We start from the raw sequence: 24,716 nt of genomic DNA, 5'->3' as shown, positions 1-24,716 counted from the left end.
TGGACTTGTGGCAGCCGCGCTCGGCCATCGCCATGGCCTTGTGGCAAACCCAGAACTATTCACAGAGCCTTGATCAGTCTCAGCTGAAGCTTTATGCAGGAGGCATGAATCGCTAGTCCAAAGAGTTGTGCTCTCAATGCTTCAGCAAGATCTACTGAGTCTTCTCATCTTGCCGTACGGTTTATGTCTCCATCTGACCTTTGATTTCGCCCAGTACAGCCCCTGAATTGCCAACGCTGGTCAAGAGCATTTCCTCATTACCTCCGCAGTGCCACCTGGAACATGGAGAGTTATCATTTCTACCATCAGTTGCACATATTCTGCGTGTCCAAAGAATCAGGTCTGAGCCATTCAAGGCCGGATGCCCAGAGTCTACGAATTGGGGGAATTCTTGGGCCACGTGGAATTCTTGTTTTTTTTTCAGAATACCGTGAGGCCACCATCAACGATGATATCTGCCCCTGTAATGTAACTGCCCGCATTGCTTACCAGCAAGATAATTGCACCGGTCAGCTCATCAGGATGGCCCATGCGACCATATGGGGTTCTCTTCGCCCATGCTTCCCTCAGTGACTGTAAATGTGAGCCTTCGTTGAGGACAGTGTCCATATACCCCGGACTGATGCTGTTGACGCTGATGCCATACGTGGCCCATTCCGCCGCCAGTGAGCTCTTCATAGATATCAAGGCAGCCTTAGATGCATTGTAGTGTACATGAGGCTGGGGATAGTTAGTGACGTGGCCAGATATGCTTGCCATTAGCACGATGCTGCCCTTGTTACCATTCTTGATCATCGATCTGGCAACGGCCTGTGAGCAAAGAAAGGCCCCCGTGGTGTTGATTTCCAGCATTCTTCGCCAGTTCTCTGGCGTGATTTCTAGTGCGTGGATTGAGCCCGTGATCCCTGCAAAGCAAAGGAGAATTTCAATACTGCCGAAGACACCTTCCACCTCCTCCACTGCACTGTCTACCGACGCAGCATCGGTAACGTCCACCCTCTTGAAAACAGCCGTGGCTTCCGGAAATTCGCTCTGGAGCTTGTCGAGGGTGGGTTGTGCCCGGTCTGGATACATGTCGAAGATGGCCAAGCCTTGCACACCGTGCTCCAGTAAGGCTCTGCACGCAACCGCCCCTATACCACCCGCGCCTCCAGTCACTACCGCATTGCCATTGACAGCGAATCGATCTGCAGCTCTCTGTGCAGGCGAGACTCCGGGAGATACGGGCGGCGGTCGTGAAGTTTTAGACGTGGTCGAGCCGTCACTCAACTGCATGAAGCGGGGCATGTGTGGTGTATCGGGACCATTTTGACCATTGGTCATTCTGACTGGAGAAATCGATGAGCTGGGAGAGCAGAGGGACGAAGTCTTCTCTGCTGAAGATCCAGTCTTCGTCTCACGAACACCAAAGCAGATGTTGAGCTCAGCTTTCATCTACAAAGCTGAATTGTACGTCACACTTACAGGAACTATACAGTTTCCAAACCTTATCCATACCTAGCTACTCTCGGCCACTGCATCCATTGTTGACTGCACAGTCTCCCGCCGAGATTATTCTCGCCCTGAACAGTACGGGCTCATGATCAATGCCGCGGAGTCCTTGTACACACCACGTTGGCCTTGCATGAAGGCAATGCACGCTGAGATCAAAGCCCTTCTCAGATGTCTGTTGGCCGTCTTGTGAGCTTTCATTACGTCAAACACATCAATTGGCAGATACCATTAGCTGAACTTTTTCCCCGTACACCACAGTGGAATGGTCTGCTCTCTCTCAGACTGCTTCAGCTAGAGAGGCTTGTGACCGCTGATTTGGATATCAACGCTCGCACGGTACAACCGGACGGGTCCGACGGCAAGGAGATTTTGGAATAATACCACAAAATCGTTCAATCAAAGGAAACGATTCTCCTTGCCCAAACCCCAGCCAACTTCGAGTTGATTCCACCGCTGGTTCTCGAAGACAAAATCGGCAACAGATGGAGGATTCCAAAGGGAATTTGGATAAAGACGACTGTTTGCTCGACTGGCGCTGCCGTCCACTTTTGGGACCAGTTATTTTGACAAGCACCAAACACGTTCATAGGCAGCCCATCTCTTTATGACGAGCTGCGACCTAGGGAATGAAACGGGAACAACTCTTTACCCGACAGTAATCTATTGCTTCCTATAGAAGGCTATTTAAATTGCAAATTCCGAAATCCTAGTCCCCCTCTATCAAGTTGCTGCTGTTGAATAGTAGCATGCAACAGTCTGTTCCCCATATTGTACTTCTATCTCCGCCGTGTATTTTTCTACAACAGAGCACCGGCGCCAGCAAGGGCGATTGCTCCCATCATGTAAACGTCGGCCATGGCGGACGGTGCGATGCCTCCTGTGTACGTAGCAGCTGAGTCGGTGGTAGGGCTTCCGGTCGAGGAGGCTCCAGTAGCGGGAGCTGCAGACGTGGGAGAATCATTCCCGGCAGCTGGGGTAATGACAGCGCCGTTGGACATGACAAGGGTTCCGGCGGTGCCAATGAGAGTCTCAATGCCGTTTGTGCCTGATATGAGAGTTCCAGAAGCACCAATTTCCGTAATACCATTGGGTCCAGAGAGGATTGTGCCAGAGGCGCCAGCAAGAGTAACACCACTGGCACCTGACTTGATGGTACCGGACTGGCCAGCGATCGTAACACCATTGACGCCCGATTCGATGGTACCAGAGGGGCCAGCCATAGTGGTATCGGCCGCAGAAAGACCAACCGCCAATGTGGCGACAGCGAGAGATGTAAAGAACATTTTGGGCTGGACGGGCGGTCGGGGATGAGGCAAGGATGATGATCGATGGTGTTGTACGAATGTCTTGCTGGAGTGGCTGTCGCTGACGGAAATGGAAAGATGGCGACTTGGCAAGCTGATGGAACGAGACGAGTCCACAGCTGGGGTATCTTGGGAAAGAATAAATACTCGACTAGTGCCGGCGACGTTGCTCGTCTTCGAGACCGGTTCGCACTCCAATACTGCCGTGCCTGTAACTTTTCAGGCTGAGGCCTGGTGCAGTAGTGTACTGGACAGGCCACGCTCTAGCATCATTTGCGTTGGGACCCCATTGGACCAATGCCATGAAGACACCATCGTGATGCAGCGGGTGTTCAGAATACTGGCAGCCCAGTCTGCCGCGGATCTGACTTCGAGTCCAATCATCGTCCACTGAAGTGGCTAAGGCTTATTGATGTTGGAGCAGCTGAACAGGCTCGCCTCAGAGCCCGACTCAGCGAATCAGCCAGCGAAACTTGGAAGACAATGCACTTCCTTGGAATTGGATTTAGTCATATGCCGTTGAGCGCGAGTAGTTCTCCATCAGTGGCGGTACTCAATATGGCATGGCGATGGCTGAGGCTGAGGCTCGATCCATCGATAGCACTCGGAGCAGATCCGAGTGCGCGGGAGTTCAGAGGGAAACCACAGTTCATTCGACTGTTGTTGTCTGTCTTCCATGTGATGGGGCGGAAATACGGGAATCGATTTAAACGGGCGTTTTATCTTCTCGTATTCGTCTTACTCGTGCGTCCCCAGAGCGAAAGCACTAAGCTGTCTTTACATCATGTGGCTCGAACTGTACAGTTTCTTGCAGCAGGCTAAAGCCTTGCCCCAGAACGGGCTCCGTCCGAACGCCGATTCGCAGATGGAAACTGGAGACTGTCACCACACACAACAGACTCTCGCATCTAAGTATGCTTCGTGCACCAACAAAAACCAATCCATCTAATTAGAGAAGCTGAAAGAATCCTGCCGAGCCCGGCCATGCTTCATCTGCAGAGATGCTTATATCAAGGCCCACCTCCTCGCCACCTCGAAGCCTTACCCAAGCCGCTCGTTCCTGACTGAAAGCCACGCTTCAGCTCGTACCCTTTTAGCTCTGCTTGGCTTCACGATGTATCGTCTTCTCCAAGTTTTAGCAGTGCTGCTCAGCTCCACTGCCCTCCGCGTCACAGGGGAAAACAATGGACCGCCGGACTACTCCAGCTTCCAATATCCTGGCCAGCCGGCCGAGCGATCATTCAAGCCCAGTTATGACTTCTGTGTCGTCGGCGGGGGTACTGCTGGCCTTGTTCTCGGTAACCGATTGAGCGAGAGTGGAAAGCACACTGTTGTCGTGTTCGAAGCTGGAGGCCCTCCAACAGAAATGCGCACTTACTCACCGCCTGGTGGTAATCAATTTGGACTAAACGGTATGCTGACCGAAATCGTACATCTATTGAACAGCTCTGCTGATGGATCATACAGGTGCCTGGAGCCCGATCGACTACAATTTCTACTCTGTCCCTCAAAGACATTTGAACAATCGCTCGGTCGAATACCATCGTGAGACATTGCATTACGCTGATGTGACTGAGCTGACCGGTGTAGGCGGACGATGTCTAGGAGGCAGCAGTGCCACCAACGGCATGTACTATGGCCTCGGTAGCAAAGCAGTATACGATCAATGGGAGGAGGACGGAAATCCAGGATGGGGATGGAAAGAGATTCAAGCAGCAGCAAAGAGGGTATAGTACAGCAGCTAGCCACGAAGTGATCATCGATTTCTAAGCGCAAACATCGCAGGGCACCAAATTCGTTGGCAACCCGAATCACACAAACGACAATACCTACATGACTTGGGATCCGGACGCATACGGCACAGAAGGTCCCTTGAAGATCGCCTTCCAAGGTCGAGTCCCTGCATCGAATCCGTCTTTTATGAACGCAATGAGCGCGATTGGAGTTTATCCTGTCAAAGAGCAGAGCAACGGGAACCCCATTGGCATCAGACAAGGCACCATGACGCTGGACGAGAACTTTCTTCGAAGCTCCTCGTACGACAGCTATTACAAGGCATCGCAGGGGAGACCAAATCTTAATGTCCTGGATCGAGCTCCTGTGTCACACATAATCTTCGACGAGGAGTCGTGCAATGGGAATCAGTCCGTACAGGCCGTCGGCGTAACGTTTCTCGACACTCCCTCTGGCGCTTTTCACAACGTTTCTTGCAAGAATGAGGTTATTCTGGCGGCAGGGGCTTTTCATGACCCATTCGTCTTGAAGCTGTCCGGGGTCGGTCCGAAGGTAAGACATACCCTCCTCGATCCGGCCAAACTGGAACGTATGCAATTGCCATCTCTCCGACTTTAAGAAGTAACTGCGCTGCTAGTTGCACCCCAAGCAGCTTTGACGGCTTGGGAGTAACGGGGATGAAGGGAACACCGAGGGTACTCCATACTTGCATCTGCTAATCATCGCCACGATAGGGCGAGCTCGAGCAGTACGGAATTCGACCGATTGTAGTCAACGATAACATCGGTAACAACATGCTGGACCACACTGCCTTCAGTGTGATCCAAGAAGTTAAGCCCCAGTTTGCAGCCATCGCGTCCATCGAGGATATGACTTACGACATCAACGTCCTTAATCAGGCCCAGCGTGACTTCTACGCAGGCGGAGCCGCGCGATGGAACTCGAAGTACAGTGCTACCGGCGGCGTGACCAACGCCTTCCAGCAAATGTCCGCCTCTGAGCTGGAGAGAATCGGCGCTGGAGCTGTCTTGGCGGCGAACTTTACGAATCAGGCGCATAACGAGTTCTCATACAACTCTCACTGGTATCCGACGTCCTTCTCCAAGTACGGTGGGCCGAAGCCCAACTCGTCGTACATTTCCATCCAGATCGGCAACATGGCGGCTCTTTCAAAGGGAAGCGTCAAACTCCAGTCGAACCTCCCCCTTTCCGATCCTGTCATCGATCCAAACGTATGTCAACCGCAGTTGCAGAAGAAATTCATTACTCGTCATGATGTATGCTGAGCTAATATGTGTACGCACAGTACCTCGCCGAAGAAGCAGACCAACGCATGGCCATCCAGGGCGTGAAGTATGCACGTCAGATCTTTGCGCACCCTGAAATGAAGAAGTGGTATGTCACCCCACAGCAATGAAAGTCACTCCCAATGAATACAACCTAACGCTCTGCTCTTTACTTTACAGGTTGGTGGGTGAAGCCGCGCCAGGTGCAAACATCACCAGTGACGAAGACATCCTCGACTTCGCACGTACCACAATGATCCCCAATTGGTGAGATCCTCATCTGTCAGCATGTAGTCCTTGAATAATGACTGACTCTCTGCCCCTCTCATCTTAGGCATGCGGCGAGCACATGCAGGATGCTTCCACGCGAGAAAGGAGGTGTCGTAGACTCGCACTTGCGGGTATATGGGACCAAGGGCCTCCGAGTCTGTGATGTATCGACGTTTGGAAGATTGCCAGATATGACCTTGGTGGGGAGCGTTTTTGCAGTGGCCGAGAACGGGGCGAGGATCATTCGAGAGGAGTACGGCGATGAGTGAAGTGTCGGGCGGGTGCGGAACGTACGCTGTGAGTGGGCAAAGGTATTCCCGTTAATGAAGAAGGGGACGAGACAGGAATCTAGTACAGGTCACGAATAAGACTGTTTCATACAAGAAGTACATTCGCTTCCTCCCGTGGAAGCTCCTGGCAGAATGGATTGATCATCATAGCAAGAGAGGCTGGATCTCATCCTTCGACAATAGACATCTCGATTGAGCGGGCTGTAACATGGAGAGCGTAGGTAATGCCCCAGCTTTGGCCAGCCTCAAATTGACTTCTCGTGATGGCTTTGCCTAGCGTTTCGATCTGACGTTAGATGGGAAGCCCCAGAGGGCATAGCCGAAGGGCGGAAATACCACATGGAGAATATAAAATAGTCAAATTATGACCAAATTACATGGCACTTTCGCACTAGCTATAGGCCGGACCAAGCTACCACAAATGCGTTGCAGGAGTTCCAGAAAAGGCAATAAACTTTCCTCTCAGGCTGAAGACACTCGTTTTTGACTTCACAAACGACTGATCGATGGAGCGCAACGTACCGTTTTACTTCGACTAACATACTAGCTGAAGAGGCCATCAAACTGTCACGTGTTTGGCGTCTACAATTACAATCCTGCTCCAGGGCATCAGAAGATAGCAAGTTCCGTCGACTCTGTTGTCCCGTATCGACTTTGATGGATAGTTCCGTAATGCCCAAGATGGGATTTGGTCCTAGGACCGTGCAGCCTCCTGTCTTCGGCTCGACCGCTTTAGTTCATGGAATCATGGCTTTTTGGAAATGAGAAGCGTCTTCTGTGGGTTCATGTTCTTTCTGGCATCAACGTCCGATACTACCTTGATTCACTCGATCATATAAAGAAGAAGAATCACCGTCCAGAATAGATTATCCTCTCCAAGCAATTCATTGCAACAAGCAGACCTCGTGCTTTTACTCCTTCAACGCCATTCTTCAATGATGCAATTTCTCGCACTCGTCCTGCCCATCGCGGCTTTCATGGCTTCGACTGCCTACGGCGCTGAGTGCTACAGCCAGAGTAAAAGAAAGGAATGCCTCAACAGCAACGATCTTTACAATGCGCGCCAGGTGAGCACCTTGTGGCTACAGTACAAATTAATTTGCTGATATCTGACACTTCACTCGCAGGACTACTGTGGCAGCTTTCGCTTCCAGCAGAATGGAGAGAAGGTGAGCATGCTGGGTCCGTTCGCGGTTGGTAACAGATTTACTGACTTGAGATTTTTCCTATCAGGACTACTTCGGCCAGAATGGCTGGAAGGAGGCCTTTACTGGCACCAACATACCAAACCAACAGCTGTGCTGGGACAGCACCGACAACGTATGTCCTTGATCTCTAACTGAGTCCCTGACGAGATTTGTGTGGGGCGAACAGCTGACTCTTCAACTTCTTTCGCAGATCATCAAGCAGTGCCTTGGTCATAAGAACGGTGGATCATACTCGCAGAACGGATGGAACATGAACATCAACTTCTGCGCATAGGCGGATTCGATCTGTAGAGCCACTGCATGGCCATGCTTCGACGGTTGATCGAGAATCGCTGTGGCGACTACAGGAGGCTGCAGACTTTTGCTGTCGCTGCACGTTTCTTGACATCAGTCATTCAAATGAGACTGTGTATCTGATTGTCTGCGATGGATCGACCCTGGACGTTCTTTTAAAATGTATATATGATGAAAAGCAGTTGCGATCGCCACTCGTTGCCGGTCTTCCAATAATTCAATTTGAGATCCTCATCTTTACCAGCGGAATCTTCAGAATGTATTCTCTTACTGTATCTTTCGTAATTATCAGCGTGTGGTAAAACGAGCCCACCAATGTCAGCTAGTGGTCGTTACTCGTACCGCTCGTGCAGTTGGTGGCGAGCCGGCTTTAGAGATCAACAAACGTGGTTCAATGGGTGAGAAATCGAGTGCGGGCAGGCTGCGGAAGGGGCCCCGACATTTCATGACTTCCACGACTCCATTCATGGAAAGACTGAAGTGCTGCAGCGAAGATGATGGTCTTCCCAAAGGCAAGCAGTCTGACGAGCAGAACATGCTGATCCCTGACGGCAAAGAGTCAGCAAGGAAATTGGAGAGTATTTTATGGATAAAACTCGACCACGGTGTCGGTCCCTGACCGTAATGGCTTAGGGTGGACTTTTCTCGCAAAACTATTCCTATGTACTCCAATACGAATCTTTCGGGGATAAACGTGGTGTAGGCTATTCGGGAAGAGCGGTGTTTGGTAAGCCGTGTGGAGCATGAGAGACCAACGTAGCCGCGTCAACACAGTTACGAGAACGCGAAGCGAAGAGATCCCGGTACCTTGAAGAATGTTCTGGTACGAAGATGTTTGAGCAAGAGTATATCTGCACGACAGACGGAGCTGGGCGCGGTCCAATCTCGTCGCGAATGCTCCTTGGCTCAGCCTCATTCGGTCTTGGCTGCTAGAACCTTGGGCATCATTCTCAGCGAACATGCATACCGACTTGAATACTTAGAAATATTTCAAGATAGTTCTGCGAGATTGCTGACATTTCATACGCGCTCATACCGTGATTTCCTTGGTTGTTCATCCCCCCAAACAACGACTGCGCCGAGACCAGGATGATACACCCAACTACCACGATACAAACATCGTTCAGAAAGATAAATAGAGCAAAGATGTGCCAGAGATTCACAAACCACCCACCATCGCCGCCTGAAGGCACACTGCATCGCCACCTGGAGGCACACTGCAGCACTGAAACCGGCAACACCACCTATTCAAATCAATCAAAACTTAAGACATGGACGTTCTCAAGTCACCGCCAGTCGCCAAACAGCAGTGGGAACATGCACTACTTGCAGCTGAACTTGCCTTCGAAGAGCAACATGAGAGTTCGTCGTCAGCTGGGCTTGCATATACAGGCAGGCCAGAGACGGCGGTCTGCAGTTCCACCACATCCTACCGTACCTCAGACGACAGCATCGGAGATATTGAAGATACGGGAGTTCATCACAGCAAAGAATCTGACAGCTGCAAAAGACGGCCTTCTCGAATCTCCAGGCTGTGGGCAACTTTTCACATCCCCAGCAGGCAGGGACGATAAACGTGGGCGAGCTCGAGAGTTTAAGCATGCACGACTACATCGAAACCTACCAATCGAATTCCTTCGAGCGTTGATTTTGAAGAGAAGGAGCTTTGAGATTTGTGGTTCACCGCCGTGCTTGATGAAGTCGGATAGGGAAAGAGGACAAGGATAGAGGCTGCAAAATTGTTCGAAAAGCTCATGGTTAGCGAAGGCGTTGGAGTCCAACATTGGGCGAGTGAGCAGATGCCAGATAGATGCCTCCAATGTGATACTTTGGTACACATTCCAGCCTCACGTGTAGGATTCAGGGCAAGCATTGTCAGCAGCCAAGGTGGCTGAGTAAGGGGTCGGCGATGGGCGTGCAGCTTTGAACTCCACCTTTTCAACAACCGACCAACACAGTCAACCGTATCGGTAATTCACCCAGACATGGGGCCTAGGTCTGTGGCACCAACGCCAGTCAGCGATGTCGACAAACTCTTGCAGCACTACGAGGCATTCGGCGTCATCATCTGCCGGCCATGCCAGTTCGCCATTCAGCCATCAGCGTTAGCGAGCCATCTTCTAAAGCACCAAATCTATCGTAATGAGCGCCGGAAACTCATGGCCCGGCTATCTCACCTGGAACTGAGAGAACCAGCTGATGTTCCCAAGCCTGAACCCCTCTCCAAGCCCATCCCAGAGCTTCGCATTCTCAAGGGCAGAAGATGCTTGTCGCCTGGCTGCGGATATCTATGCACGAGTGACAAACGGATGAGCCAGCACTGGAGCGACCTTCACGGTGAGAGGGAAAGTCGAAATGTACTGGCACAGTTCGCGTGGCTTCAAACATTCTTCAAGGGCAATAAGATCCGGTATTTCGAGGTCTCCGCGCCGCAAGAGAATGCTTTGTCCCCTATCACCGAATCAACAGACGACAATACATCACCAGCAGCTCGATCCCATCTACCGCCTCCTCTTGACATGGATGCGATGCGGTACCTGCTACATTTCGTTCACTCGACAAGCCTTACCCTTCCAAGGGCGGAGTCAGAATCACTCTACTTCTGGTCCGTGCAGATCCCGAACGAGGCTCTAGCGCATTCTTTCTTGATGTATGGGGTATTGAGCCTCGCGGCTACTCACTTGGCATTTCTCGAGACAGATACAGAGACCGCCAAAGTTTATGCTGACGCAGCGTCGCGGTATGAAGATGCAAGCCTTGCCGACTTTCAACAGCATGCTCAAAGTCCAAGCGAAAGCAATGCGGTCGCCCTGCTTGGCTACGCACGATGCTTGGGGACCGCCAGGCTAGGACGAAAACCAGAGCATGGCGGTGTTTTCACTAGTACAGCGCAGATGGCGGAAACCTTCCACCTCATCCAGAGTTCAATCGAGACAATGATGTCGCTGCAGAAATTTCTACCCGATGGAAGCGATTTTAAAATCCCTGTCGAGGAGTTGGAAGAGCTGGGCCGTCTGGCGGACGAAGATGTCATGCTCAAAGATGCACAGAGCGTTATGCATATTCCACCAGCCGTACTGCAACGTCTCGATACCCTACCTGACCGCTTGAACGAGGCTCTCCCGCAATCTCATGCTCGGTCGCTGTCGGATGTACAAGCATGCCTATCAGCTAATACAGCGCTCATCTCAGCCTTTGCACGGGCTTACTCCTTCTCGCCGTCTAATCCCTCCTTTACTGGATCTGCCGAGGAGAGCAATACGGTAGCGACAATCTGGGCCGCAATCGAGTCCTGGGTGCGCTTTGTGCCTGATCACTATGTCTATATGCTGGAGCAATCCGATCCAGCGGCGTTGATCATCTTTGCACATTTCTGTGTCCTCGTCAAGCGATTTCATGCCAAGTACTGGCAATTTCAAGGCCTGGCGAATCGACTGATACGGCTTGTTGAGGTAAACCTGGAGTCGAATCTTAAGCATTTTGTTGCAGATCTCTACACTTTGTTGGATGACACTGGGGTGGATGCAATGCAGATTTGAGACGAGCATCAGGATTTATGCTTCGCAGCCTAGCAAGCTGGCGGGATTGCCCAATCCGGCAACCCAGCTGCCGGCTGTCACATGCAGCGCATAACTTTGGAGGTACATGTACCCTGGGCATTCCGCTCGAAGTGGAAGATTCATCCCCATCTCTCGCGGGCGGTCTAATGAGCGTTACACCTAAGCGGAAGCGTAGTCGCCTCTTGTTATTCGGAGAGGTAACATCTCCACGTGTTCCACTTTAACTGGATCGAGGACGGTAGGGAGCAGCAGCTTGTAGAACTACAAATCAGGAACTACGCAACAATATTCTAACTACCGATAGCGACAGATCCATCGCTCACCCTTTATCCTCACATCTCTTGCGCTTTCCTCATCTTTCTTCCGGTTTCCATAAGGCTGTGCACGTCCACGGACTGCATTTATCCAACGGTGCACACGAGACCATCGCCGGTGGGGAAGTAGTAATCTTGCGAGCAATTGACCCAAATGCCTGGAGCCTTAGCTGAGAAACCAGAGTGTTATAGAGGGTGGATTTACTCACAGTAATTATTTCCGGAAGAGATTCCCTGCTGAAAGAAGGCGTTTACGTCGCTCTGGCTTGCGGCTTGAATGGTCGTCAGCATGCATCCATGGCACGGGGAGTCTGTCGTCAGACTTACCGTAACCTTCAGTGTTGATGCAGTTGGGTCCCTGCTGGTCAGGGCAGGCGACACCTCCATTGTACAAGTTGGAGTAACCTCCAATGAGTTGTTTCGTGCTGCTGGGCACACAGGCTACAGCGCTGGAGTAGCCGTCGACGAGAGAGATATCACAGTTTGCCGTGCCCGTGGATGGGAAATAGCACTCGAGCTTGGTACTGCCAGGACCAGGGTTCGCCTTCACATTTTGTTAGCACGATCTTCGCATTCATAGAGCAAAGGGTGTAACTTACGTCCGGTCCGATGAACATGGCGCCGCCAGCAGAGTTGCTGGTCGGAACACAGATCGTACCAGAGCTGCCAGTGTAGCCAGTTCCGGAGCCCCAGGGGCCTTGGAGTGCGTAGTAGAAGCCAGACACGCCATTGTCGGTATTGAACGAGAAGCAGATCTGAGAGACATCATCGACGTGTGGAGAAATCACATTCTCCATGAAGACAAGGTTGGGATGAGTCGCATTGGAGTTGGTCTGCTTGTTGTCGATAGGGATGGTCGCAGCCATGGCTTGGGCGGAGGTGATCGCGAGGATCGCGGCGGCAGTGGAGGACTTCATGGTTTCGAAAATGCTCGAGTGATGGATAGGAGGCGTCTGGCTGTTAAGGCTGGATGTGACTTGATTGTAGAGCTGGGATGGACTGAGAGAGTGGTCTTCACGGCTGGTACTTATACGTTCTCGTCAACAATCTTGGTCATCTCGGACAAAGTGGTCAATGGCGGATGTACAGCAGTATTCGGTAAGGCTTGGACGATCGTTGTTGTTGTCCTCTAGACGGTGGGCCGTCTTTTCCACGATGTAACAGAACTAGATCCATAGCATGTGGGCAACATGTTGGTGGTATGTTAGCCTTGGGCTGGCTCCTGCCCCCTTGAGTTCAGATCGCCAGTACGGAAGACACGGAACGTTCATTTTGTTCAGGTCGGGAGAGTGTATTTCATAGAAGGCAGGCCGTCGGACGACTAAGGCTTTGACAGGCGCTTTATACCAGTACGACAACGTTTCTACGCTCAGCTTCGAGCATGGATGCCTTCCATCAATCTACATATTGGCAAAAGTCTCTTGTGCTATGCACCTTCATCTTCTGACAGGGAACTTGAGTCGTCGCAGCAGACGATCGATCGAATGCATGCCCCTTCAGCCCTATACGTTGAGAAGAAGACTACTACAGACATGGCCTGGCTCCTAGGTTGAATTGTATAACTCAGCCAGGGCTGAGCTCGACAGTCTATTTAATTGCCCATGTAGCAAAGCGTGCGAAATCTAGCTGGTTAGTGGTCCTCGTGCAGCCTGACGGTGCCAACCTTTGACTCCCACGTTGTTGGTTCTCGGCTCCACCACCTTGGTGAACGCTCCTAGTGAACACACATCTCCAACAGTATATCAAATGCCGTCTAGTGCGATGTAGACGTGGAGCTCACACAGCTTCGATCCGCGGAAGATAGCACTCGGTGTCCGTAGACCTACTCCACTCCTTTTCAAACCTATTCCCAGAGGATGCAGACGCAGTGCGGGCTTGTGAACTTGATACTCTTCAGGAACTCCGAACCGAACTCAAGCATGCGGTCGAAGCTAAAGTTGGTTTGGCTATTGCTTAAGTAGAAGCTACTGCACGCTAACATGCCACATGGCACGTTCAACGGCTCACATGCTAGGAACAGGTTCCCCGTGCCTGAAACATGCATGAGGTCTTACTGCTTCAGTATTTTCCAACATCATTACCAATGTTTTTAGCCGCTTCAGGTAGTCACTATGACCCAATGGCGTGTACTCAAATCCCACACTGTCGAATTGGGTCGTACAGCGTCAGCACGTTCGTAGCCTCACTGTCGATCTTCGAGAATGGTTCTGTTCACTCACATAGCGTTCACCCGAAGGAAGTCTCAGCTGGCCTTCTTGTAAGGCTACTAGTCCATGGCAAGATGCGTTGGTTTCTACCCTCGGTGTTCCGATCAAAGTGGAACGTCCATACCGTAATGGAAGTGCCATCTCTCCGACTTTTCACAAGCGACTACGCTACTAATTGAACTCCAAGCTGCTTAGATGGCATGGAACTAACGGGGATAAATATTCTTCTTTGACCGGAACAAGGAGGGTAGTGCTTCTCCTTGCTAGCTTATAGTAGTGTTGTAACCGCGGTTTCCTTCGCGATCGTCGCGCTTTTTCGCAGTTGTTCAGCTGAGAGATCAATCCTGATTTTTTACGTCACGACGGTAGGGAAACTCGCAAAGTAGTTTCACGAATGAGAATGTCTCGGACATTGACGTGGCAGAGCTGTCCACACGAAATGACCGCAAGGATTGCAGCCTGGCTCATTGTAAAGAAGTCGATCATTCTTTGCTTTCAAACCTCTCACGGCTACTCTGCAATGCGTCCTGCCCTCGGAATTACGTTCAGTCTTTGCGTATTCTTTGTGCCAACGGTCCCGTTGTCAGCTCTATCCCCATTGCCTCTGCCCTGCTCGCAATGGCCTTGATGCAAGCCGGCCGCTGAAACAATCTCTCCTTCCAAGCGTCAAAAGCAGGATACTTGCCCTTGAGATCAGTACCCTTGTGATCGTGAATGAGGTCCACAACGTTCTCCCACATGACGAAGGACAAGTCCGCGACGGTGCACTTGTCACCCACCAGCCATGGCTCGGACGTATCACCACGTGCGGATGCTTGCCGTTGCAAGTGGGTATCGAGTACGGACCGAACTCGTTCAATCTCCTTGTCATATCGTTCGATGGCGCTGGAGAGCTTTTCGGGATGGATCATGCTGAACCATACGCTTTGGCCGTAGTATGGTCCTTGGCCTGATGACCATATTAGTACTACAACAACCCTCATCGTCTGCCAGAGCTTACCGGAGACTTGAAACGCCATCCATTGCTGAATGAGATACTTCTCAGGAAAAGTTCCATAGCTGAGCTTGCGGTCCTGATCGTATTGATCGATCAAATACGTAGTGATGGCCGCTGTCTTCAATTCCTGTCAAATGCTGCAACTCAAAGTGTTGAGACTTCAGTTCACTTGCCTCCCATAAGGTAAGACCGGTGTTCGGATCGTAAATGGTAGGCAATCGGCCATTGACGTTGAGCTTGGTATATGATTCCGCCTTGACTTCATTGAACTTGATGAGCTCGTTTCGATATGGAAGTCCGAGCTCCTCTAACATGATACGGATTTTCCTGTTTCGTTCATTAGATCTGGGGCCGAAGTTGGCATTTTGTGTTGGCGGGGAGATCTGTACTGAGGTCCTGGGGACATGAACTCGCCGTAGAGCACAATGGGTTCGATCGAGGAAGGCATGATGTCGACTTGAGTATTGACAAATCTGCCTACCCACCTGCTTCGCTCTTATTGTGAACATATATATCTTTATTCTCATGGCAGTATCCAGGTGCCGCGTTCCAGCCACTCCACTAACTAATCGATGTATACGACGAGGCGATACGAGAAGAAGTTAGAGCTCGTAGCTCTCATGCTGCGAGAGATTTGAGGGCTGCCGCGAGCGGTAGGGCCATTCAGCGAGGATCACAGGATCCGGACAGTCGGACACGGAAAGAAGGCTTAATAACCGTTTCCGAGGAGCAGATCGGCCTTAAGGTACTCCGACTCACGTATGAGGTGCGTTTGGCCCAGATCCTCATCAGCGGAGTGAAGACTCAAATATAGGAGGCCTACGATCGAGATTACGAAGCCACGCGGGGAAAGCAGGTAGGTTCATACTCATTTCTCCTCTGCTTGTTCAGCCTCGCGATGGCAACGGCCTTTTGACATCGGGGATAACGTTCAACCAACGGACCCATACCTTCATCCTGGACCAGGGTTTCAAAGGTTAGAAGGACTGCACCCCCCGGGTAGTCGACGACATGCCGCAGCTGGCGGAGAGAACGGTGTCTTGTTCAATCCGACCTTCCTCCGCTTGCACATCTGCCCATGGTTCTCCACGGTCAGCATATCCGTCCTCTGTGTCTCCTGCAACTTCGCAGCGGTACTTGATGCCTCGTACGATTCCGCCACCCTAGATTTGACAACATCTCGATCGAGGTCCTCGCGACTGTCCTTTGGTCGGTTAAGTCACGCATCGACCTGGGAGACACAAGTCCCTTGGAGTCGTTCGTCTTGTACGCCTGCTCCTTTATTCGTCGGCCTGGGATCAGCTTGACCGGCAGCGGTGAACTTGCCGGCAAAATGGGTTACTAGTGGGCATTTGGGACCGCAGCTGGCACCCTACATGGCTCCTCGAGCCCCTGGCATGGTGGTGGCTCCAGAGACAAAAGTGTTCAAACAGCGCTTGCCATCGTCTGTGTCCGTTGTCGTTGATGGTGCGGCTTGCTGACTTCTCCGAACGTTACCTTGATCGCCGGGAGAATCATGATGTCCGCATATCAAGGATGGGATTGAGGAGGGAAAGCAGCCTTGAAGGGAGAGCAAGCTCGAGATATTATTCAGACTCGACGAGTTTCTTCATTTCGCATTCGAGGCGATGTCATCTGCGTGGCAACTTGTACCAGCCAGGGAAAACAGGCGTATCATACTTACCAGTTGTCGTAATGTTGCAAGGAGTATGGATGCTTCAATTCAAACAAGCCGAGGTCTCTGCCCAATAGTGACGACTTGACTCTGCTGCTGCATGAGCCCTGCTCCCAAACTTCGTGAAGCAGATATGCCGTTGTTGTCTGGCAGATGGGACGCCGAGGAATCGCCGCCAGGTCTACCGTAGAAAGCGTACGAGGGCTCGATGTGCATGTCGAGGCGCAGGTAGCCTGGGCGAAGGGCGATATCTGATCGGAAAATGGAGATATTGGATTTGAGTTGTCTTTTCAGCGATCTCTTACCAGCTCACATGCAAGACTAAGTCATGGCCCGAGCAAGACCAAGAATCATTCGGACGATTCGTAGACTGGCCAAGAATGTGTATGCATTGCCGTGGCAATTGGCGCTTAGGCTTCTCATCTGTGCGGGCATCCCGTTGCGCAGCTCTTCCCACATATTCTAAGCCCCTCCGTCTTGATGTCCGCCGCGACCAACGACAGCTGCTATCGCATTTCGAAGGCTGGACGTCTCAGCTCTTGTCTTAAGCATCGCTGTACCCGCTCACGCGGGGACAGTGGGTGCCATTGTTCTTTTAGGGGTCGCCTCATTGCTTGGTCGATACTAATAACGAATCCAGCGCCTTCGTCGCTTCGTTCGAGGGTGGGTTCGAATTCGTATGTGAGGAGGCATTGAACAGCAAGCAGAAAACAAGTGCAGGAAGCGGCGATTTCTAGCCGCCACGGCATCTTGCCCTCTTGATCATCGTCTACGTCGAGTCCAACTTTTCTTGAGCACGTGTCATCGTTTAGCAGTCCATCCACGCCTGTCTCGAAGATTGTTCAGCCTCATCGTTCGGGCCGCATTAATTGTATCGATCGGATCGGTTGTTGCGGTCTCGATAGCATCGAAAAGTCGCTTTTTCGGCCACGTGCATCGACGTCGAGATGTGGTTCGTCATACGGGTATATATTTTGGTGTTGACGTGTCGAGATCTCACCACGTTGCGTCAGCGTGGACACCACGAAGAAAATCGCCAAGAACCTTCAGCGGCCCGTGCAGTGCTTGTCAAAGCTTGTGAGGCTTGGCGCGCTTATCTCTCCACGCGCACTCGACTTCACACTTGCCACGATGCATGCCGCGTGTGCACTGACACTTTTCCAACCCGATCGTGCGGCAGATGTCTACCACCATCGCTTCAACATCCCCGAAGAAGACGGTATCTATGGATGTCATGACACTCAGGGCTCCCCCGATCGGCCGCCCCGCCGCAACAGGTGGTTGAACCGGTTCGCTGGGTGCCGATAGCCGGCTAGTCCTCCCCAAGCGTCAGGCGAGCACCTTCCCTAGTGACACCCATGGACCCTTCCAATCGTGCCTTTATCTAGCCGAGACATCTATTAAACCATAGCAGGAACCCTCCGTCGAGCCTTCCTGGTGTCAATCGACCTCCAATATTCTTCCCGGCTGAACGTCAACAGCTACTGCCAAGATGCCGGTCGACAAGCACATCGGCGCCCGTGAGCCTGCCGAGGCTGAGATCGAGCCACGCCGCGAGTCAGTCGTCGACACGCCCAAGACGTTCGGCCAGCGACTGATGCCCGTCTTTGCGTGCGGCGCGGGCCTCTTCAGCGACGGCTACCTCAACAACGTCATCGGCAGCGTGAGCACCATCCTCGAGACGCTGTACAAGAAAGAATACACGGCATCCTCCGCCGTCAGCAACGTGAGCAGCATCACCTTCGTCGGCACCGTCGTCGGACAGCTGGTCTTTGGCTTCACGAGCGATCACTGGAGCCGGAAGTGGTCTCTCTTCATCTCGACCATCATCCTCTTCATCTTCGCCATTCTTTGTACAGCCTCGTACGGCGCGGGTGGATCCATCTACGGTCTGTTCGCAGCCTTGACCGCCTATCGCTTCTTCTTGGGCATTGGCATTGGTGGTATGTACTGCTATTATCCCTAAGTCACATTTATTTCTAACTGCTACGTCCAGGTGAATATCCAGCAGGAAGTGTGGCTTGTGCAGAGTCCACCGGCGAACTCAAATCTGGCATCCGCAACCGCTGGTTCTGCCTCTTTACCAATGTCCAAATCGACTTCGGCTTTGTGGTGGGCGCCTTCGTCCCCATGATCATCGTCCTTATTACCACTCAAAGCCACTTGCGAGCCGCATGGCGGATCATGCTGGGACTGGGCATTATCCCACCCCTCTCCCTGCTTTACTTCCGATGGAAGTTGAACGAGCCTGAGTCCTTCAGACGAGGAACGATGAGACACGCAAAGACGCCGTGGGCTTTGTGCATCAAGTTCTACTGGTTCCGCCTTCTCGTAGTAGCCGCTATCTGGTTCATCTACGACTTCAGCTCGTACTCATTCGGCCTGCTCAGCTCGCAGTTGTTGACCAACTTGCTCGGCACCCAAGACAAGCTATGGGTCTCATTCGGCTGGAACACTCTCCTCAACCTATTCTACATGCCAGGATGTATCATTGGAGCTTTCACTAGCGACTGGTGGGGACCACGCAACGCTCTCGGCTATACGGTCTTCGTTCAGGCCATGGTTGGCTTCATCATGGCTGGAACATACTCCTACCTTGCAAAGCCGGAGTATGTCGGCGGATTCGTCGTCGTCTACGGCATCTTCATCGCCCTCGGAGAGATGGGTCCTGGTAACAACATTGGCTTGATTGCTTCAAAGACGTCAGCAACAGCCGTGAGGGGGAAATATTACGGCATCGCCGCCGCCTCTGGCAAGATTGGTGCATTCGTCGGCAGCAAGACGCTCATCCTTATGTACAACAACTACTACAATGCCGGAGATGTCGTCAAGGCAGGCCAGTATCCGTTCTTGATCTCTTCTGCACTGTGTGTGCTCAGCTCGGGACTGGCTCTGTTCTTGCTCCCACACATTGGTCAAGATACCATCGATGAGGAGGATGCCAAATTCAGGACCTACCTTGAGCAGAACGGTTACGACACTCGACAAATGGGCCTTGAGCCTAGTGATAGTCTCGAGAATATTGTCGAAAAGGGTAGAGATAGCTCGACTGAAGAGCCGAAGATGGAGTAGTCCTAGGCTTTAGGCATTCACCCATGTTCCAGATGCCACTTTTATGTGACAAGTCCTCGTCCCATTGTGCGATGACGATTAACCAAGCTTTACCTGATGGACTCGCATCGAAAGGGTGGCGAAACACTACAGCTTCGATTCCACTACACGGCTCGTCTCTCTCCTCGCCCTCTGCTGGAGCTCCTTCCTCAGAACCTTACCAATCGCACTCTTCCGGATCTCCCTCACAAAGACGATTCCACCACGCAGTCGCTTATGACTTGCCACTCGACCATTCACGTACGCATGCACTTCCTCAGCCGCCAGATTGGCGGAGGCTGGAACAATGTATGCTCGCGGAAGGTCAGAACTCGGATCCTCGGGAGACGCAATACCTACCACTGCTGCTTCAGCAATGCCCTCGTGGGCACACAGCAGATTCTCAAGTTCCGCCGGAGCTATCTGTTTCGCCTTGTACTTCAACAGCTCCTTCTTCCTGTCCACCATGATGAGCTTGCCGCCTTTCCGGACCGCAATATCGCCCGTCTGGAACCAGTCTTGGTGGAAGGCGTCTTGGGTCGCCTGGTCGTTGTTGAAGTACCCTTGGGTGACTGTCGGCCCACGGACGAGAAGTTCTCCAGCCTGCCCATCTCGCACATCTCGATGATCCTCGTCCAATAGTCTCACCTCCAGTCCTGGCAAGATCGTCCCCACAGTTCCTACTTCGCTCGTCTCGTAACTTTGAGACAATGTCACGGCTCCAGTAGTCTCACTCAAGCCCCAAGTCGGCGCGATCAAGCCTCCCTCAGCCATTCGCAGACGTGTACTAGCTGTCTTTTGAAGGCTAGATTCGAAAGGGGCGGACCCACTTTGTGCAATTCGCAAACTGGCGAATTGGCCCTTTACATCCGGAGATTTGGCTATCCTCTGCCAAATACTTGGCACCGTGAACAGCTGGGTGATTTGGTACTTCTCGATATACCGTAAAAACGCTCTCCATTCATACTTCTGCATCCACACGGTCAAGGCCCCGGCGTAGAAGTTCGAGATGAAGTAGCCGAAGAGCCCTGCTATGTGGCTTGCTGGCAGATGGGCGAGGCTGCGCTGCTCATACGGGACGAATGTCCCGTCGGCAATCTGCCGGTCTGCACGCTCTCGTCCGAGGAGATGTGTGATGTATGCTTGAGAGACGAGATTTCGATGAGATAGCTTAACGCCTGCAGTAGACTGGTCATTAGCATCTTCCTTCAGTCAGCTTTCCTGTACTCGTGCCGCACCTTTTGGAACTCCCGTTGTTCCTGATGACCAGACAACGACGATTAGGCTTCTTTCCAATGCTCCCCTATCCGTGATGGGGTCCCAGGCAAGGCTGCCCCGGCCAAGCAAATTCTCATGGTTGTCAAGACATCGAAGGGCCCACGTCGGCGTCGACCCGATCAGCAGTATGTTTCCTCGTGGAAGACCTGCAATCTCTGCAGCTCGACCAGCAACTTCTACAGTATCGTCACTGCAGATGAGTACTCTCGACTCACTAGTTTGCAATTGACGGACCAACTCTTCGACAGTAGCCGTCGAGTGAGCGCTTGAATAGATACCTCCTGCAGCAATGACACCGAAGAATGCCGCTGGTAATAGTGGCTGGCCGCTGCTGATGACAGTAGCAACATCTTTTCCTTTCCCATTTGCTCCAACTTCGTATCGAGACCTGAGAGCGTACGCAACGCTCTTTGCATTTTGACGGAGTTCCCTTTTGGATAGGCTTCGGCTTGGATCTTCAGCTGCAATATGGAGCACCGTGTCGTCTTCTGCCAGGCAATGTGTTGAGTCTAGAAGAAGCTGAATCAGTGAGAGACCTCGTCTTTGGCGAATACAACGATACCAAAGAGGAAAGTCAACAGGTCGAGATCTGGGATTTCGACTTTTGGTCGATCTGGATGTCTGTAGATTCCGGACATGACATTTCTTCGGGCGATTTACACCGCCCACGGACAGAAAGCTTGGATTTGGTTAACTTCGAGGTACTTGCTATTTGAGTATCAACACCGAGCCGGTCGTTCCTGCCCGGCATCCCGACAAACTTTCCGAGACGGCATTCCGGGGTCGTGACGAAGAAAAGCAGCAGCCCAACGTCGTCTCGCCACTTCCCAGCCCTTTCCAATCATCAGCAGAACCAAAATGCAAGCCGAAGCCAGTACGAGCGGTGTTGCACGAGACCTGGAATCGGACTACAAGAATGCATTGCAGCAGTACAGCAGTCGGCATGTCGTTCTCCGACCTCCTGTAAGCCAACGCAGACTGGACTTTGAGTACAGACGACCCCAGCCTTTGAGAGAGTGCATTGCAGAAGCTGTGGGGGTCTTCATATATGTGTATGGGGTAGTAAATACGTTGATAAACATCTGGCTGATGGGCTTCTCCCAGCTTCCCAGGCTTCGCCTCCATCGCAGCCATCAACCTCAACATAATCTCACCCATAGTCACTCTCTTCGGCTCACTGTTTCAAGTCGGCCTGGCATTCGGCGTCGGCATAGCACTCGCCATCACTGTATGCGCTCCCGTCTCCGGTGGACACTTCAACCCAGCCGTCACACTTTGCTTCGCAGTGTGGGGAGGCTTCCCGTGGAGAAAAGTCCCACTCTTCATCCTCAGCCAGATCTTTGGAGCGTTCATGGCCGGTATTGTTCTCGTGGGTTGCTACTGGCCTCAAATCCAAACCGTGAAAGCGGCCGAGATCGCCAAGTCTGGGAGTGCCGTGTACAATGGCGGTGCTGGCGGGATTCTATGCCCATTCCCACCAGAAGACCAGACGAATCTCGGCTACCTAGTGTTGCCAGAGTTTGTCGGCTCAGCACTCCTATCCATGGTCATCTGGTCCTGCGTCGACCTTTCCAACCCCTTCTGAACGCCCGTCTCCCTCCCATACACCATAGGCCTGGCTTTCGCCGTCATAATCTGGGGCTTCGGATCACAGTCTCTCTCCATGAACAGCGCTCGCGATCTGGGGCCTCGCATCGTCACGGCAATCTTCTTCGGATCTGAGGCTTTCACTTATAAGAATTTCGCTTGGATCCCAATTCTGGTAAACATCCCGGCTTATCTGCTGGGTGCGGGGTTTTACGAGTATGTGTTTCGGGATAGCGTTAGGAGTGTGCATATGGGTCTTGAGACACATCGTGAGGGGAGGCAGGGCATGGTGAGGCATTTGACTAACGCGGGCTTGATGAATTTTGCGGCGAGGCATGCTTCTGTTTCGTCTTTGAACGATGGGCACAGTGGGAAAGGGAGAGCGTTTGAAGTTGAGCATGCTCATTGAGCAAGACATGAGAGCCCCAGCCTAAGAAATGCTAAAACCAAGCGTCGAAATGCCAGCCAGAGCAAGACGAAGCTCCATCGATGAATCTAAGTACTATATATCGTCTTTCCCCCTGCTAGCAGTGATACATGTGCATCTTGAGTCTCGCAGGCAAGAGGCTGCACACAAGGCTGTGATGCCGGCATTCACGGACTTTCTGCTCCGAATCCCGTTCACTGCCCGTGCGGCTAGGGCTGAGCTTGTTACGAAGCATACGAGGAAGGATTGGAACATCTGGGGAGGGCTATTTTCCTTCTTCCCCAGCTCGCTTTACCACACCACTCGTCGCTATCAATATACTTGTCACACGAGTCTTGGAGCCAATGGAGCACGATGCAGATGCGTATTCAGTAAGCGGCAAATCCCCGTCGGAAAAGCGGCGATATAAGGCCTGCCGGGTGTGCCGTAGACAAAAATCAAGGTGCGATGGCCAGGAGCCGTGCCAGCGTTGTCGGCATTCCGGTGCTGCCTGTTTCTACGACGTGGGTGCAGGGAAGCGACGAAACCCCACGACGTCAAATCATAGCCAAGGTGGACCCTCTACACGAACTCGCCAGATCGAGTCGCTGGCTGCCGAAGTCCGCACTCTTAAGTCACAGATCGCCCAATCATCACCGCTATCCAAGAACATCGCAGGGCAGAAACATGCAACGCCAGAGTGCTTGGCAACGAAGAAAGTCACCCAAGACACTGAGGTGCTCTCGCCTGATGATCTGGAAGTACCTGTCACTGCTGTCCATGTCATGATTCACCCTTCTCCAAATGGTCAACCCCAGCGAAACAGAGCAGGCTGGAACCCGTGGAACCAATCGAAGTGGAACCGCGAGGAGTACGGCAGTAACAGTGTGGTCAAGATGAACCTCGTCGACGAGCCTGATGCGCGGAGACTGTTTGGGGAATTCATGCAGCAATGTAACACCGCTACGCCAATCTTTGATCCCGTATTGGATACGTACGAGTCCATCAGTGAGCTCTACCCTCTGACATTGAACGTCATTCTCTGGCTGGCGGCAAGACAGGACTTGTCCGGTGACAGGACCTTGGAGTGGGAAGTGAGAGGGCTTGCGGCTCACACACTCTTCGAAAATCCCTGCTCTCTTGACGGGCTCGAGGCCATGCTTCTTCTGGCGGTGCACTCGGAAAAGATGTGGTTTGCTCTTGGTCACGCCCACCAGATGGCTCTTGACCTCCGGCTGCAGGTTTCGATGGAGACTGTGTTATCATCTCCCAATGAATGCTCACGAGCAGACAGCCAGTACGCTCGTCTGTGGCTCTTTGTAGTGTACTTCGACCGTGCTCTCGCCATAGGAGGGGCACGTTGGCCACGATGCGAACGACTGGACTCCAGCTCTCTCGAGAAATTTGCCCAGCGCAGGTACTCACATCCATCAGACATCTTCTTCTGTGCCAGCCTTGAAGTATTCGACTTTTCCGCTAGTCTACGTTTACGGCCGCTCGCCGACTTGCCCACGGTTCATGAACTTGACATTGCTCTGGACGAATGGTTTGCCAAGTGGAATGCACATTACGATCGGCAATGTGTCCACGAAACCTCCTTGCAACGCATTCATTTAAAGGTACAGTTGCTTCTGTCAAAAATATGGCAGCTAGCAATAATCCTGGTGCGCCTACTGCGCTCCACCCGCGACCTCAACCAGAACGAATTGGTAGCCTGCCTAC

At 52.2% G+C, this 24,716-nt stretch overlaps 11 protein-coding genes across 11 annotated transcripts; 5 read left to right on the top strand and 6 right to left on the bottom strand.

Moving 5' to 3' along the window:
* Positions 1-420: 420 nt before the first annotated feature.
* Positions 421-1,287, bottom strand: M409DRAFT_37235 (uncharacterized protein; the record flags this gene model as incomplete). Its single annotated transcript, XM_033810694.1, has 1 exon — positions 421-1,287. The coding sequence occupies one exon, from the start codon at positions 1,285-1,287 to the stop codon at positions 421-423; it is 867 nt and encodes a 288-aa protein (XP_033664520.1).
* Positions 1,288-2,291: 1,004 nt separating this feature from the next.
* Positions 2,292-2,777, bottom strand: M409DRAFT_57501 (uncharacterized protein; the record flags this gene model as incomplete). The annotated part of the gene is made up of 1 exon (XM_033813650.1): positions 2,292-2,777. The coding sequence occupies one exon, from the start codon at positions 2,775-2,777 to the stop codon at positions 2,292-2,294; it is 486 nt and encodes a 161-aa protein (XP_033664519.1).
* A 1,135-nt stretch (positions 2,778-3,912) lies between these two features.
* On the top strand, positions 3,913-6,357 carry M409DRAFT_57500 (GMC oxidoreductase; the record flags this gene model as incomplete). The annotated part of the gene is made up of 7 exons (XM_033813649.1): positions 3,913-4,210; positions 4,266-4,525; positions 4,584-5,084; positions 5,267-5,764; positions 5,839-5,927; positions 5,999-6,085; positions 6,153-6,357. The coding sequence occupies 7 exons, from the start codon at positions 3,913-3,915 to the stop codon at positions 6,355-6,357; spliced, it is 1,938 nt and encodes a 645-aa protein (XP_033664518.1).
* A 959-nt stretch (positions 6,358-7,316) lies between these two features.
* On the top strand, positions 7,317-7,860 carry M409DRAFT_26235 (uncharacterized protein; the record flags this gene model as incomplete). Its single annotated transcript, XM_033808017.1, has 4 exons — positions 7,317-7,445; positions 7,506-7,547; positions 7,612-7,698; positions 7,777-7,860. The coding sequence occupies 4 exons, from the start codon at positions 7,317-7,319 to the stop codon at positions 7,858-7,860; spliced, it is 342 nt and encodes a 113-aa protein (XP_033664517.1).
* A 2,005-nt stretch (positions 7,861-9,865) lies between these two features.
* Positions 9,866-11,419, top strand: M409DRAFT_26234 (uncharacterized protein; the record flags this gene model as incomplete). Its single annotated transcript, XM_033808016.1, has 1 exon — positions 9,866-11,419. One exon carries the CDS (start codon positions 9,866-9,868, stop codon positions 11,417-11,419), a length of 1,554 nt encoding a protein of 517 aa, XP_033664516.1.
* A 422-nt stretch (positions 11,420-11,841) lies between these two features.
* M409DRAFT_57497 (uncharacterized protein) lies at positions 11,842-12,671 on the bottom strand (the record flags this gene model as incomplete). Its single annotated transcript, XM_033813648.1, has 4 exons — positions 11,842-11,924; positions 11,964-12,026; positions 12,082-12,298; positions 12,354-12,671. The coding sequence occupies 4 exons, from the start codon at positions 12,669-12,671 to the stop codon at positions 11,842-11,844; spliced, it is 681 nt and encodes a 226-aa protein (XP_033664515.1).
* Positions 12,672-14,506: 1,835 nt separating this feature from the next.
* Positions 14,507-15,406, bottom strand: M409DRAFT_68514 (uncharacterized protein; the record flags this gene model as incomplete). The annotated part of the gene is made up of 4 exons (XM_033817876.1): positions 14,507-14,910; positions 14,962-15,076; positions 15,132-15,285; positions 15,348-15,406. 4 exons carry the CDS (start codon positions 15,404-15,406, stop codon positions 14,507-14,509), a joined length of 732 nt encoding a protein of 243 aa, XP_033664514.1.
* A 1,275-nt stretch (positions 15,407-16,681) lies between these two features.
* On the bottom strand, positions 16,682-17,382 carry M409DRAFT_57495 (uncharacterized protein; the record flags this gene model as incomplete). Its single annotated transcript, XM_033813647.1, has 2 exons — positions 16,682-16,884; positions 17,202-17,382. 2 exons carry the CDS (start codon positions 17,380-17,382, stop codon positions 16,682-16,684), a joined length of 384 nt encoding a protein of 127 aa, XP_033664513.1.
* Positions 17,383-18,125: 743 nt separating this feature from the next.
* M409DRAFT_26231 (uncharacterized protein) lies at positions 18,126-19,705 on the top strand (the record flags this gene model as incomplete). The annotated part of the gene is made up of 2 exons (XM_033808015.1): positions 18,126-18,576; positions 18,630-19,705. 2 exons carry the CDS (start codon positions 18,126-18,128, stop codon positions 19,703-19,705), a joined length of 1,527 nt encoding a protein of 508 aa, XP_033664512.1.
* A 126-nt stretch (positions 19,706-19,831) lies between these two features.
* On the bottom strand, positions 19,832-21,639 carry M409DRAFT_68512 (uncharacterized protein; the record flags this gene model as incomplete). The annotated part of the gene is made up of 3 exons (XM_033817875.1): positions 19,832-20,901; positions 20,962-21,510; positions 21,564-21,639. 3 exons carry the CDS (start codon positions 21,637-21,639, stop codon positions 19,832-19,834), a joined length of 1,695 nt encoding a protein of 564 aa, XP_033664511.1.
* A 220-nt stretch (positions 21,640-21,859) lies between these two features.
* On the top strand, positions 21,860-23,228 carry M409DRAFT_68511 (uncharacterized protein; the record flags this gene model as incomplete). Its single annotated transcript, XM_033817874.1, has 4 exons — positions 21,860-22,053; positions 22,106-22,547; positions 22,656-22,877; positions 23,148-23,228. The coding sequence occupies 4 exons, from the start codon at positions 21,860-21,862 to the stop codon at positions 23,226-23,228; spliced, it is 939 nt and encodes a 312-aa protein (XP_033664510.1).
* Between the last annotated feature and the right edge of the window lie 1,488 nt (positions 23,229-24,716).

Source organism: Zasmidium cellare, assembly GCF_010093935.1.
Source record: "Zasmidium cellare ATCC 36951 unplaced genomic scaffold M409scaffold_30, whole genome shotgun sequence".
Classification (NCBI taxonomy): Eukaryota; Fungi; Ascomycota; class Dothideomycetes; order Mycosphaerellales; family Mycosphaerellaceae; genus Zasmidium; species Zasmidium cellare.
The sequence above is the reverse complement of the archived record's forward strand: the minus strand, read 5'-3'. Positions and strand labels throughout refer to the sequence as shown.